The following is a 14,933-nucleotide window of genomic DNA, read 5'->3' as shown; positions in this document are numbered from 1 at the left end:
GTTCAACCTCCCCACTTTCGCCTGCCCACTCTATGGCTCACCCTTCATCGGGTTCTGCTAAATCTCGAGCCCAAAAGTCAGACACCAAGACTTCGAAAAAAGAGCATACTCGTGAAGATTTTTTACGTACCCCAACTTCACAACCATCGGTTCCTCGTTCATCTAAACATCATATTTCCAAGAAGGCCAATAAGAAACCCGGTTCATCTCCTTCTCCGCCAAGGCATGTCTCATCTACAGCACCACCTGGCGGAAATCGCCCTCGGCCGTCTTCTGTGTCGCCGAGGCGCACTGTTGGCGGCTGATCAACCGGCCGATCGCTGGTGGTAGGAGCTGCTCCTGAACAACCTATGGATCAGGATCTTCTGCCTTTGGCTGAATGCCATTCCATGCTGTCGGTCGCAAGCTCTGAGCAGTCGTTGAGTTGACGGCAACCTTGGTCACATTCCTTCATTTTCTGCTCACCCTATGTCCATTATCCACTGGAATATCCACGGCATTCGAGCCAATCGGGATGAATTGTCGATCCTCTTACGATCCTACTCGCCGGTTATCTTCTGTCTTCAGGAAACAAAGCTGCGTCCCCACGACCGCTTTGTTCTCCCCCATTTTCAGTCTGTCCAATTTGATCTCCCCTCTGTTGAATGCACTCCAGCCCATGGAGGACTCATGATTCTTCTCCATGATACTCTCCATTATCACCCAATCCACTTAAACACTTCCTTCCAAGCTGTCGCTGTCCGTCTTTCCCTTTCTGGATATACCTTTTCTCTTTGTACTGTATACATTCCATCGTCCACACCAATGGCACAAGCTGATCTCCTTCATCTTCTTGGTCAGCTTCCACCCCCCTATTTGCTGGTTGGGGACTTCAATGTCCACCACCCGCTTTGGGGATCTCCACATCCTTGTCCACGTGGCTCACTATTGCTAGACGTCTTCCACCAAGCGGATCTAGTTTGCCTCAACACTGGGGTCCCTACATTTTTGTCTGCCTCCACGACAAATTTCTCTCATTGGGACCTTTCGGTCGGTACTGTTCCGCTAGCTCGGCGCTTCGACTGGTTCGCTCTTGCTGATACACACTCGAGTGACCACTTTCCATGTGTCCTTAGATTGCAGCCACAACTGCCATATATGCGCCCGAGACTCTGGAAGTTTGCCCAAGCCGATTGGACACTTTCTTCGTCTCTAACGACATTCGATGACCGTCACTTTCCTAGCGTCGACGATGAGGTCACACATATTACCGACGTTATTCTTACAGCTGCGGAACGTTCAATACCACGCACCTCCGAATTGCCCCGGCGCCCCCCAGTTCCTTGGTGGAACGAGGCATGCCGTGACGCAATACGTGAGCAGCGACATGCTCTTCTCGTTTTCAGACACCATCCTACTTTGGCCAACTGTATCCGCTATAAGCAGTTCCGTGCGCGATGCAGTCGCGTCATCTGCGATAGCAAGAAGGCAAGCTGGAAATTCTGTATTAGCTCATTGAACACCTTCACTCCCTCCTCGGAAGTTTGGAGTCGGATTCGACGGTTATCAGGCGCACCTAGTTTCTCCCCAGTCTCTGGACTCACTGTCGCACGTGATATGTTAGTGGACCCCATCGCAATTTCTAACTCCTTGGGTAAACACTTTGCTGAGATTTCGAGCTCTTCAAATTACCCGCCAGCGTTTCTCCCGAAGAAACGTGCAGCGGAAGTGCAACCTCTTGCTTTCTTCTCTCAAAATCGCGAAAGCTATAATACTGTTTTCTCCATGCGGGAACTCCAACATACACTCTATTCTTCTCGCTCCTCCGCCCCAGGACCAGATGGTATCCACATCCAAATGTTGCTGCATTTATCAACCCATAGTCTGCGTTACCTCCTTCGCATTTATAATCGAATTTGGGCCGACAGTACTTTTCCCAGACGATGGCGGGAAGCTATCGTCGTTCCTGTTCCGAAACCTGGAAAGGACAAACATCTCCCCTCTAGCTATCGCCCCATTTCTCTCACGAGTAGTGTATGTAAGGTTTTGGAGCGTATGGTGAATTGCCGTTTAGCTTGGTGGCTGGAGTCCCGCAGTCTTTTAACACCTGCCCAATGCGGTTTCCGAAAGCATCGTTCTGCAGTTGACCATCTTGTTTCTCTCTCCACTCATATCATGAACAATTTTCTCCGGAAACGCCAAACAGTAGCAATATTTTTTGATCTGGAGAGAGCATACGATACCTGTTGGAGGACAGGCATCCTCGGCACACTGTTCTCTTGGGGCTTTCGAGGTCGGCTGCCCCTTTTTCTTCGCGAATTTATGGCAGAGCGCACATTTCGAGTGCGGGTGAACACTACTCTCTCCCGTACTTTCTCCCAAGAAAACGGGGTACCCCAGGGCTCCGTGCTAAGTGTTGTACTGTTTGCTATTGCCATAAATCCAATTATGGATTGTCTCCTTCCTGATGTCTCGGGCTCCCTCTTTGTGGACGATTTTGCGATCTACTACAGCTCTCAACGGACCAGCCTTCTTGAACGACGTCTTCAAGGATGTCTCGATCGCTTCTACTCTTGGAGCACGGAAACCGGCTTCCGTTTTTCTCCCAGTAAGACCGTTTGTGTTAATTTTTGGCGATGTAAGGAGTTTCTTCCACCCTCCTTACATCTAGGACCTGTCAACCTTCCGTTTTTGGACATCGCTAAATTCTTGGGTCTTATGTTTGACAGAAAACTGTGCTGGTCCTCTCACGTTTCCTATCTTTCGGCTCGCTGTCTGCGTTCCCTTAACACCCTCCGTGTCCTGAATGGCACCTCTTGGGGAGCGGACCGAGTGGTCCTTCTCCGCCTCTATCGCGCCTTAGTGCGCTCGAAATTGGACTATGGGAGCATAGTTTACTCGTCTGCTCGGCCGCCTATTCTTCGTCGCCTCGACTCTATCCACCACCATGGATTACGTTTAGTGTCTGGAGCTTTTTACACCAGCCCTGTGGAAAACCTTTACGCTGAGACTACTGAACCTCCGCTGTCCAATCGGCGAGCAGTCCTTCTGAGTCGTTATGCTAGCCATCTGTCTTCCATGCCTGCTAATCCAGCCCATGACATTTTTTTCGACGCCTCCTTTGATGTAGGGTATGCAGGCCGCCCCTCCTCCCTACTACCACCGGGAGTCCGCTTCCGTCAACTGCTCCATTCTCTTTCCTTCCGCTTTCCTAAATCCTCCTTGACAACTTGGGGTACAGCACCGCCTTGGCTCTGTCCCCGGATCTGCCTGCTCCGTGACCTTTGTCAATTTCCCAAGGATGGTACCCCCTTCTCTTGTTTATCGTCGGGCATTTGCTGCTCTATGTGCACAAATGAAGGAAGCCACATATATTTACACTGATGGCTCAAAAACATCGTTAGGTGTAGGGAGTGCCTATATTGTTGACGACACCCCAAATCAATTTCGGCTTCCCGACCAGTGTTCGGTTTATACTGCGGAGCTTTACGCTGTTCTTCAGGCTGTCCACTACTCCGCCGCCATCAGCGGATGCAGTATGTTATCTGCTCAGATTCTCTCAGCACTCTCCTCAGTCTCCAAGCTCTTTACCCTGTGCGCCCTCTGGTCCACCGGATTCAGGACTGTCTGCGCTTGCTCCACCTGGGGGGGGGGGCGTCTTGGTGGCATTCCTCTGGCTCCCGGGACACGTTCGTATCGGTGGAAATGAGGCGGCCGATATTGCGGCCAAGGCTGCAGTCTCTCTTCTTCGGCCAGCTATTCAATCGATTCCCTTCGCCAATCTACGGAGCGTTTTATGTCGTCGTGTTGTTCTTTTATGGCACGCACATTGGTCGACACTTCCCCATAATAAGGTGCGGGACGTGAAAGCTCTTCCTTGTGCCTCATCCCGAACGTGTCGTCGGGAGGAGGTAATTTTAACTAGGCTCCAGATGGGGCACTGTCTTTTTAGCCATCAACATCTTTTAAGCGGCGATCCTCCCCCACTCTGTCCCCACTGCTCTCAGCTGTGGACGGTAAGACACCTTTTAATTGAGTGCCCCTATTTTACTCCGTTACGCGCCCGTATACAGCTGTCACCTGATATATTGTCAATTTTAGCAGATGACACGCGCTCGGCTGATCGCATTCTCGAGTTCATTAGTGCCAGTGAAATGACGTCAGTCATTTGAAGCTTTTTTTGGGGACAACCAACCCCTTTCTGTAGTGGATTTTTAAGCCTTCCTTCTGCTTTTAGTTTCTCCAATTTTTTGAGTTTTGTTCCCATTGCTGCTGGTTTCCATTTTCGGTTTTTACTGTTTCCTAAGTCACAGACCGGGCGCTAATGACCATAGCAGTTTTGAGCCCTAAAAAAAAAAAAACAAAAAAAAAAACCAAAAAAAAAAAACCATTGACATCCCCACAAATGATAATTTGCTTCCCCCTGTCTGACAGATAGTACAACAAAACATCCAAGTTTTCTAGAAATAGCTGGAAATTCCCTGAGGGGGACCTATACACTTACAATAATGAAAGTGCCATCATTTTGTTTAAGTTCAGTGGCACATGCTTCCATATGTTGCTTTACACAAAATTTTTTAGTTTCTAAATTTTTTACACTATGGAAGCTTTTGACATACTCCTCCTCTCATCATATTATCTCTACTTACATGTGCAGCTAATTTGTACCCATTGATGCTAACCTTTTGCATATCAGTGACAATGTGATGCTCAGACAGGCATAGTACATCTATTACATTCTCAGTTTCTATATCTTCTAAACAAAGCAGAAGTTCATCAATTTTATTCTTCAATCCCCCAATATTTTGATGAAATATACTAACATTATTTTTCACTTTACTTTTGTGAGTATCTTGAACTTTTTTAGCATCTTTAGTACTTGCCTGGCTGGGTTTCCCACTGGACACTGATCTTACACAAAAAAAAGAGTTTCCACCATGAGATGTAGTTCCTCCCCTCTTTAAATTACCTGCTATCAGCCCAGCCAGTTCACCCTTCCCTTTCTTGTTGAGGTGTAGGCAATGCCTAGTGTAGTGCCACCTACAGAGTGAATCAACAGGAACCACACCAATGTGTGACCCTGCACCAGATCCAAGTAGCCGTTCCAACTCCAAATTAACTCTCCTGACAGAAGAGCTCAAATGAGGTCGGTCGTGGCACTCCAGAACCAACACAAACCCAACACTGGTACGACTCGATGTTGATGCAATCTTTGCCAGGTCACACTCTATGCTTTACCCCGGATCTCTGTCAATACTGTTGCTCGGCCCACCCACAATAACCACGGTATCTTCCTTAGTAAAGCCTCTACATAGTGAACCTAAATACTCTGTAACCTGCCCCAGTATCCGAGACATGACTTCGTTATTGTGCTTCTCAAACCACTGTAGCTTAGTCCAAGTTTTGTGACACAGACATTTATCCTGCTCGAAGATGCCTTCACTGTCACGAGTCACGGGGGACATTGAGCATGAAGAGATGCAGGTGGCCAGGAATAACATTTGTGTATTGCATACCTGTCATAGTGCCTTTGATTACTACCATGAGTCCCACAGAATCCCAGGAGGGCGGTCTCCTCTGTCCTGTGAACATAGCACAGTACATGTTTTGAGCAGCCATCCACCTGGATGATGGTGTATCCAGAAATGACCATCGACCTGGCACAACAAGAAACAATCACATGATTCCATTGATCCACCATCCATTCTCAGTGATTCTGTGCCCATTGCAATGTTACTGATAAAGTCGCATCAATGTGAGAATGTATAGGGGTCGTCTGCTGTGGAGTCCCGTGATCGACAAAGTGCACTGTATGGTGTGCTCTGAAACAGCGTGTTTGCACTGGCATTGTTCTCTGTTATCAGATCTGCCACAACGTCACCTATTCTGCTGTATAGAGTGACTAAGCCTGACTTACACATTCTGTGATGAGATGTGGATGTCTAATGCCTTATCACCTACTCATGGTTTCACTGTCCCTCAACCATTTTCTCTAGACACTCACAACAGTAATACACAGGCAGCCATTCAACTTTGCCATTTCTGAAACACTCATTCCCTTGCTTCTGGTCATAAAAAAAGTTGCTTACATCAGTAGATTCCCCCATTTGTGGCCTGTATCATTGCTAGAATGATTCCACATATGTATCTGCTCCACGTACGTACTTTCTTTATTGTGTCATACGTCTGTAATTCCACATGTAGCATTCTATCTTGGGGTGGACAGTGGTCATAATATGTCAGTTCATCAGTCTGTGTTCCATGTGATGTATTTATGACATTTTTCACAACTGAGAGGATAACATCACTATTAGGTTCAAATGGCTCTGAGCACAATGGGACTTAACATCTGAGGTCATCAGTCCCCTAGAACTTAGAACTACTTAAACCTAACTAATCTAAGGACATAACACACATCCATGCCCGAGGCAGGATTCGAACCTGTGACCGTGACAATCACGCAGTTCTGGACTGAAGTGCCTAGAACCGCTCTGCTACAATGGCCGGCTCACTATTAGGCTATGGAGTGAACAACACATCTAATGTAATGTAATCAATAACTTTAAATATTTATTAAACCTCGAGTGGCCGCACCGATTTTTGAGTGGGCACACAGTGTACTTTGTACACATGTAAAGAATACCTGCCTAAATGTTACCGAGGTAAACATGTATGAGCAAAATCACAGTTTAACCTTAGTTTAATTAAACAACAATAAAATAAAGTTATCTTCTATAATGTCAATCATTGTTTAACTAAACAATGATTACACAAACTTTCATTTTATCACTCTGTTGCCATGTAAAAGTGTTAACCCCTCAATAATGATCCATTCAGAGCTCTAAACAGTGCAGTTACATCAGATCCCAGCAAAACACTTATTCGATTACGAATTATCTCCTAGACAGCTGCCTCATTGTTGGATTGTGCTTCTAATTTGGAATCTGGTGCTTCCCCCCCCCCCCTCTCCAGGAATCATAAATTAACAAATAGTTATTGTCTTGCAATCATAAAACAACAATGGAAGAGTACAAGACAATGTTATTTGTATAATACTGGTAATATTTTTTTTGCATTGTTATCTTACTATTTGTTCATTTCACCTATTTAAAAAATAGTGTATTGCAGGAAATTATGGTAGAAGCTATAGCTAATTTATTGTGTGCTGTTTAATTTAATGTAAAACATTTTCACTTATGGTTAGTTACAAATCGTTCATTTATCTTGTTTAAGGATGGGTAATGCAGCTAACATGTTTTATGTTCATACACCGGTGCTGGGAGAAAGACCAGCAGCTGCTGGCCACAGTTTTGGACTACCTTCATGACATCAACCACACTTGTCAGGTACAGTCATCAGCTTTAACTCTTTGTGATGTGCAGAGCTGGATTAGCCACATAGCAAGAGTTAGTAAATGCTATGGACTTCACACATTATGGGGCCCCGTGTCTGGGCGCAAAAAAAACCTGTCAAGTTACCTATCATATTTTACAGACTATAAGACACTTTAATTTTTAAGAAATTTTAAAAAATAACATTTTTTACCATTTTTATTATTAGATCACAAAGCCACACTGAAAAAAAAATTGTACTTTATAGAACTGAACTGATTTTTAAAATACCTGAAAATCGTATCTGAACTTCCTTCTTCTTCCTCTTCATCATCATCATAGCTGTCGTCTTCGTATATAAGATGGTCTTCACTGCCATTTATAGTATTACTTATGCATACTTCTTGAAAGATTTTTAACAATAATGTCTTCTCTCACTCTAGACCGTGACTGTTTTATCCACTGTCACACTTATTTGATTGTAGGTCATTTTAAAACTACCTTCAGTGTGAATTCATTTTGGGTTTCATCCATCATCCATTTGTTCCATTTGTCACTAGAATACACTTTAAATAGTTTGTTTATTGAGACATCAAGAGGTTGCAATTGTGTAGTAAGTCCTCCTGGAATAACAGCAAGCTCTGTATTTCCCTGTCTCAGTTTCTCTTCCACAGAATTTTTCAAATGGCTACTAAACTGATCTAGCACAAGAAGAGAACTCTTCTTCAATAAAGCACCTTTCCTTCTCTCCCACACTCTTTTAATCCAAAATTTCATACCAACCCCGTCCATCCAACCCTTGTCATGCACATGAACAACAACACCTGGTGGTACTTCAGAAGATTTTGACATTGTTTTGCACTTGAAAATGATCATTGGATTGAGTTTAGTATCGTCAGCACAACATGAAAAGACAACAGTGTAGTGGATTTTTTCATGTCAACTGCTTTTTATACTTGCAGTTTTAGCGTCTTTCATGGCAACAGTCCTGTTAACTCAGCACATCAAAAGTCAGAGGAGTTTCATCCATATTCACAATTTGGCTTAGTCCCACAGTGGTTTTCTTTCAAAGTAGAAAAATAAAGTGATAGAAAGACAATATTTTCTCTTCATACTCTTGTGGCATTTTCTGAGATATTTTTGTTTTGGTTCACATGCTAAGTCCATGATGCTCCATAAACCTGTAGCACTAATCAACTCCACCCTGAAAGTCTGTTAAGTTCCACTGTACCTCTAGCTTATGAGCATGTATTTGAATCATTTTTGTATTAATTCAATGCCATTTTTTATGGTGTCCTTGAATCCAATTCAGTAAGTCATCTTCTAGTTTTGCATATTTAGTCCTAATTTTTTTCAGTTCTTCTTTACTATCCTGCCAATTATGAATGGTTTTTCCTGTTGGTAGAGGGCTGAAATGCTACTCAGCTGCTCTGTTTCCATGTTCTTCTGCATGTATTACTACTTTCAATTTAGAGCCTGCATCATATGTATACCTTTTATTTCTTTTGATTATGAAGCTTGCTACTAACAAAAATGGTGTACTATTACTGATAACACAAATCACTTTCAATTTAAGTTCACTGGCACTGTAGACTAAAATGACGCATCATAGGCTAGACAGTGTTCTGCGTTTTTGATGGCAGGGAGGGAGGTGGACAGTGTAAGCAACCTTGTGAACCTACAACTCATATTTGTTGTGTCGGTGTACTGCTACTGTCAGCTGAATTCAGGTTGCCAGATAGAGATAGGTTCCCCACGGTGTTGCATATATGACCATTTTTAAGATTGGCTGGAATTTTAAATCAAGCACTGTAAATTTTTATATTAATTTTGAGTATATGATACACCTGAATTTTGGAGGCAATTTTTCAAAGAAAAAAGTATCTCTTATAGTCCATAAAATACAGTATGAATGGTATTCTACCTGCCATCCAGTGAAAAGATGGTGGTATCTAAATCAATGATGAGTAGTAAGATTTTAGCTCATATTTAAAAGTGAATGCTGGCAATACCATATATCATGTGTCATAAGCTGACAACACTATTGGCCTTAAAGGGGAATTCCCTAATGTTATCCAAGCCGGTTGTAAGTACTCAGTCAGTTAGAATGGGGTTGTATTGATTACCAATAAAAAAGTAATTAATGGCTGCTGTATTTATTTTTGTAAGTCTACTATTACATTCATTCATTCATTCTTTCTACAGTATGCAATATGTCTTTTTCTTACAATACTTTTGTTATGAGCCGAAAGAGTGAAGTCTGTTGGTGGATTATTGTTGTATAACATGTTATGGTTTCATAGTTCCTGCATTTCTGTTGTGTCGTTGCTTCTTTGTTAGCCACTGTGGACTAATAGGATATAATACTACTGTTTAAGAACAGGTATGGATAAAAAAGTAGTACATATGTGCAACATATATAACAATGCACATATCAGTTATTGGCATATAATATGATGATAAAATGTTATTGTTACAACTGATTTACTTTTGAATTTGGTAAATATTTGCCACTGTGACACCAGACTGACTTTTTGGAACCACTCACATAGTAATATAGCATTGGGTGCCAGGTTTCACACCATGCAGCTATCCATTCTGGTGCACCATCATTTACAAAATTTTGACAAAAATAACTTCTTGTGAGGCACTAAACCTTTAAAAACAACATGAGTTTCCCCACTAGCTCTTTAGCATAATGGATAAGGCTCTAGGCTTGTAAACTAAAGCGTGCATGTTCAGTAGTTACAAAGTGGTGATTTTTAGGAAACCATTATTGAAACGATTGTGTTCATTATTTTTATACATTTAATTTACTTATAAATATAATTTTTTTCTTACATTTAATTTCTGATTCTTGATTGTCTCATTTCAATCACCGTGACAGCTTTATTATTTTGCACAAATTAAATGAAACGAATCTGTATGAAAAATGTTGTATTTTCTAATGGTGTGAAAAGAATTTTTGTTTTAAATGGTTGTACGATGATAACAACACAAGAAAATGTACATATCATTTTGACGCTAAAGTTAAGTGTTGTTTTATTTTATATCCTAAACTTTGAGGCATAAAACAAACCAAAGACCTCTCTAAAGCACTTTCTAGGTGCCCAGTGCTGGCTTAATCTGCCCCTTGTAAAGTGAATACAAAGTACAAGTAATGGCTGTTAATGTAGTACATGTGTGGACATAAAAAATATAACACTTTGGTGATAATGCAAGAAACCTATCTGATAAATATCAAACAATGGAAAGTCCAGGTTGAAATATCAATTATTATGAAAAGGATAGATTGCTACTCATTGTGAGGATGACACATTGAGTTGCACATAGGCACAACACACAGACCCTACATTCTCTGTCAGATAGTGCTCTTCTCACCCCCCCCACCCCCCCCCAATCCCCTCAACTGTTCTCTGCTCACCAAAATTTGCAGCCCAGTAAGACCAGATGGAGATAACTGTCACATGTGTATGTGGTGTGACTGCTTGTGTGTTAGCCTTTCTTTTATGAAGAAGACTTTGGCTGACAGCTTGCCTGGCTTCTACTCGGTGTGTCATCTTTATGATAAGTACAAATCCATCTGTTTCATAATTGTTAACTATCTAATAAATATATTGCTTTTTTCTTAAGTAGGAGAAAGTACAAACTCAAACTTGGAGAAAGTACAAACTCAGAAAAAAATCTACATTAATTAACTTTCTTCCTGCTCATGATATAAGCAGAATCTAGAGCTTTGCACTTCATTGTCTCTATTATATAGTGATACTATGTTCACACCATGTTTAATTTACCATTCTCTGTTTCTGAATCTCATTACTTAGGTGTGTTAGTTATGTTTCCACATATACTTCTAACATCCTTTATAGAATCCCAATTTGGTTTTACAAAGAGTGCTCTACAGCACTGGCCCCTTATGTAGCCTGTATTTATTGCAAATCTCTTACCCAGAGCAAAGTCCCAAGTGACTGGAGAAAAGCACAAGGTGACGCCTGTATGTAAGTATGGTAAAAGAATGGACCTGCATTATTACAGATCAATATCTTTGACATCAGTTTGCTGCAGAATTGTTGCACATAAAGTCCAGGAATACTTTCAATTATTTATTGCACAAGAACTAAACATTGTACAGATGTCATACATATTGCATTTTGAAGAGAAACTCTGAAAATTTTTACATACATTCAATATGCGAACCATGAGTGACCCGGCGGATGTCAGTACAGTAATTGAATTCTTGCCATACCCATCATAGCATGGGATCGTCAACTGTGGCAGTCGCTTCCCATATTCTCCTGTACCTTTGCTACATAAAGTGGAAGAAGCGGTACATAAACCAGATCTTTAACGTGTCCCCACAGAAAAAAGTCGCACGGAGTGAGATTGGTGATCAGGGAGGCCATTTCATCAAACAGCTGTCCTCTTCAGTAGCACAGCCGATCCATTCATGCGGCAGCTCTGTGTTCAGGTACCATGAACGATGAAAATGGGGTGGAGCCCCATCCTGCTGAAACATGAACAGAGAGTCCGATTGTGTTTGAGACATCAGCCGTTGCTGCAACGTGTCCAAGTAGGAATATCCAGTGACAGTGTTCTTGGTGAAGAAGAATGGTCTGTACAGTTTTCGATGTGACAGGGCACAAAAAACATTTGCCTTAGGTGAATCATGCTCAAATTCAATGGATTCGTGTGGATACTTTGTACCCCAGATTCCACAATTATGCCTGTTCACTTTCCCGTTAGTGTGAAAAGTGGCTTTGTCGCTAAAAATTAAGTAATCAACAATGCCATCCCCATCCTCAGTCAGTTGTTGCAACTGCGAACAAAACTCAAAACACTTGTCTTTGTTGTCATCATTGAGTTTCTGTAATAGCTCCAACTTGAATGGTTTCATAGACAGCTTCTGTTGCAGGAATTTCCACACTGTCATTGGAGCCATTTCGAGTTCACGGGAAGACAACGCACCGATTTCTTTGTACTCCTTATGAATGTCTCTTGTACATGTTCCACAATCACTTCTCTCACACTGGGATGACTGCTTCTCTTTGCTGGGGAAGCAACCCGACATAACAAATTTGTTGTGCCAGTGGTAAATGGCCTTCCTTGTTGGTGGTTTCTTGCCATACTTGGTTCTAAATATCCATTGAGCAGCTGTTGTCAAACTCCAACACACAGAGAGCTTGCTCTGCACCTGAACTCGCCATGTTTGCAACTAGTGCTGACTATCAGCAAATTTCCAAACTATTCTGTGGCGATATACACTCTGTCCACAGAAAGCATTGCTCATGCAAAACTCAGCTTGCCCTTTTCTCACATGATATTCTGCCAAATATGGGTGAAGGGCAACTGTGGATTCCACATTCAAAGATTTCCATAAAACATTTGACATACTGCCACACTGCTGACTGTTCATAAAGGTACAAGCATATGAAATATGGAATAGGCATCCAGATATATGAGTGGCTCAAAGACTTGTTAATTAACAGACTGCAGTATGTTGTTCTCGATGGTAACTGTTCATCAGAGACAAGGATATCAAGAGTGCCCCAGGGAAGTGTGACAGGACCACTGTTGTCTTTATATACATAATTTATCTGGCCAATAGGGTGAGCAGCAATCTGTCTTTTATAATGGCTGTGGAAATCATAGTTGATCTTAAACTGATTTATGTTATTAGTAATAAATGCCACAGAGAACTAAAAGTGCTAGTAGGGTAGTGTAAACGATACAAGATCTTTAGTGAGACCTCTACTAGACTTGTGTTTATCTACTTCACAGGATATTTTTACAGTTCACTTTTTCCCAAATAAATACTTTGTGTATCTGTAGACGTGGATTCAGGTAAGAATTCCATAAACAGTAAGTAGTGTAAGTGCTGAACTAAGCTAATTCTTTTCTCTTCACATCCACCTTTTACAATCTAGCTAAATATGTGTGACTACTGAGCAAAGGCACCTTATTATTCAAGCTCTTTATTGCAAATAAGCCTGCCTCTCTCTCTCTCTCTCTCTCTCTCTCTCTCTCTCTCTCTCTCTCTCTCTCTCTCTCTCTCTGTGTGTGTGTGTGTGTGTGCGTGTGTGTGTGTGTTTGTTTTGTCCTTCTAAGGAATGACAGAAATGTTTCCAAATGAGTTTAAGTCGTGTAACCAGTACTGTTTTCCATATTTATTTGTGAAAATATTTCATATAAAAGATTACTGTACTGATTGGACAGGTTCTGCTGTTTCCGGAAGGCACAGATCTCACAGAAGGTAGTAGGCAGCGTAGTCACAACTATGCAGACAGCCACGGACTGCCACATTATCAGTATGTGCTGCATCCCAAGACCACTGGATTCACATTCCTGGCCCAGCGAATGAGATACAGTGAGTTCTTAGACTTACATTTTCTAGTTTTGTATTTTATGTACAAGGATCTGCCAAACAAAGATCATAAGCTAAGTTCTACATTATAAAGGAGCTCGTTCTGCGCTGCTGTAAAGTGGGAGGTGCCAGAGGATTCTGTTCCAAAAGAAATTCGTATTTCTAGAAGACAAGTGTCATTGTGGAAGACATGAAACATTCTATAAACCATTTAGCAAATAGGGTATTGAGTAATGTTAGTTTCACATTGGTGTTGGTCATTCAGACCATCATGTGGTACAAAAATGTTGCCATTCTTTATGAATGTTCATATTATGAGTTACAAACATGTTTATCAAGTCAAGTGTGTTAGGAGATCCTTAAAAGCCTGTTTGAACAAAAACCCCACACTAGATATCTTTAATCGGCAGAATGAACTGCTCATATACATTTGAGAGAACCCTTGGAATTTCCAAGAGAACATCGACTCAGAATATAGAATAAAATTAATGAATACTCAGTAAGTTGAAAAATATTTTTGTAGTAAGTAGGGCATTTTAGCTGTAATAAATATGGCTTAATTTTTATTTCTTATTTGTGTCTTAGTATTGTAAACCAATGGGATTCTGACTGCAGTCATTTCATATGACTATATGTAATCACTACAAAACCCTTCACTTGATTCACACAAATGTCCCTTCTGAGCAACTTTCTGCACTGGTTATAATAAGTTTGTTTATGCCAACATTTCAGATGGCCACCTGGATGCAGTGTATGACATGACTGTAGGCTACCCATGTTCTGTACCACAACAAGAGACAGATCTCTTGAAGGGAAATTTCCCTCATGAAGTTCATTTTCATGTCAAAAGGTGTGTAGAATGATCTTTTTTTTTATTATAGAGAAGTAGTGAGTAGTTACTCTTCACTTCCTTAGTTCTTCGCAATAACCTTATGTCTTCCTCAAAAATGCCATATAAGAGCATTTGAGTGTTTCATAAAAAATATTTCAATTAGTCACATAAATCACAAGTTACTCTCAACACCATGCCATGATTTGCACACACAGTCCAAGTAGTGGTAGCAAAGTGAATCACAAGGATACAGAATGTGTTACATTGTACAAAGTTTAAATATAACTTGCATGGCAATAAAAGAGACAGTGAAAATGAGATATCAAATAAACAGCACGTACTCAAATAACAGAAAATTTTGTTTCATTGTGAAGAGATGAGTCATATAGGCAAGAAGTAGTTTTATGCTAAATAAATACAGGGATACAAA

The 14,933-nt window shown here is 41.4% G+C and overlaps 1 protein-coding gene across 1 annotated transcript in view; it reads left to right on the top strand.

Annotated features, from left to right (window-relative positions):
- The window catches only part of LOC124545381 (lysocardiolipin acyltransferase 1-like), a 311,775-nt gene that overhangs the window by 259,607 nt on the left and 37,235 nt on the right, over positions 1-14,933 (top strand). The window contains exons 4-6 of the mRNA XM_047124291.1: positions 7,213-7,325; positions 13,524-13,674; positions 14,404-14,521. Of these exons, the coding sequence (XP_046980247.1) occupies positions 7,213-7,325; positions 13,524-13,674; positions 14,404-14,521 (382 nt within the window). The remainder of the gene's footprint in view (positions 1-7,212; positions 7,326-13,523; positions 13,675-14,403; positions 14,522-14,933) is intronic.

This window comes from Schistocerca americana, chromosome 8, assembly GCF_021461395.2.
Source record: "Schistocerca americana isolate TAMUIC-IGC-003095 chromosome 8, iqSchAmer2.1, whole genome shotgun sequence".
NCBI lineage: Eukaryota > Metazoa > Arthropoda > Insecta > Orthoptera > Acrididae > Schistocerca > Schistocerca americana.
Note: the sequence above shows the minus strand (reverse complement) of the source record. Positions and strands in the feature narration are given on the sequence as shown.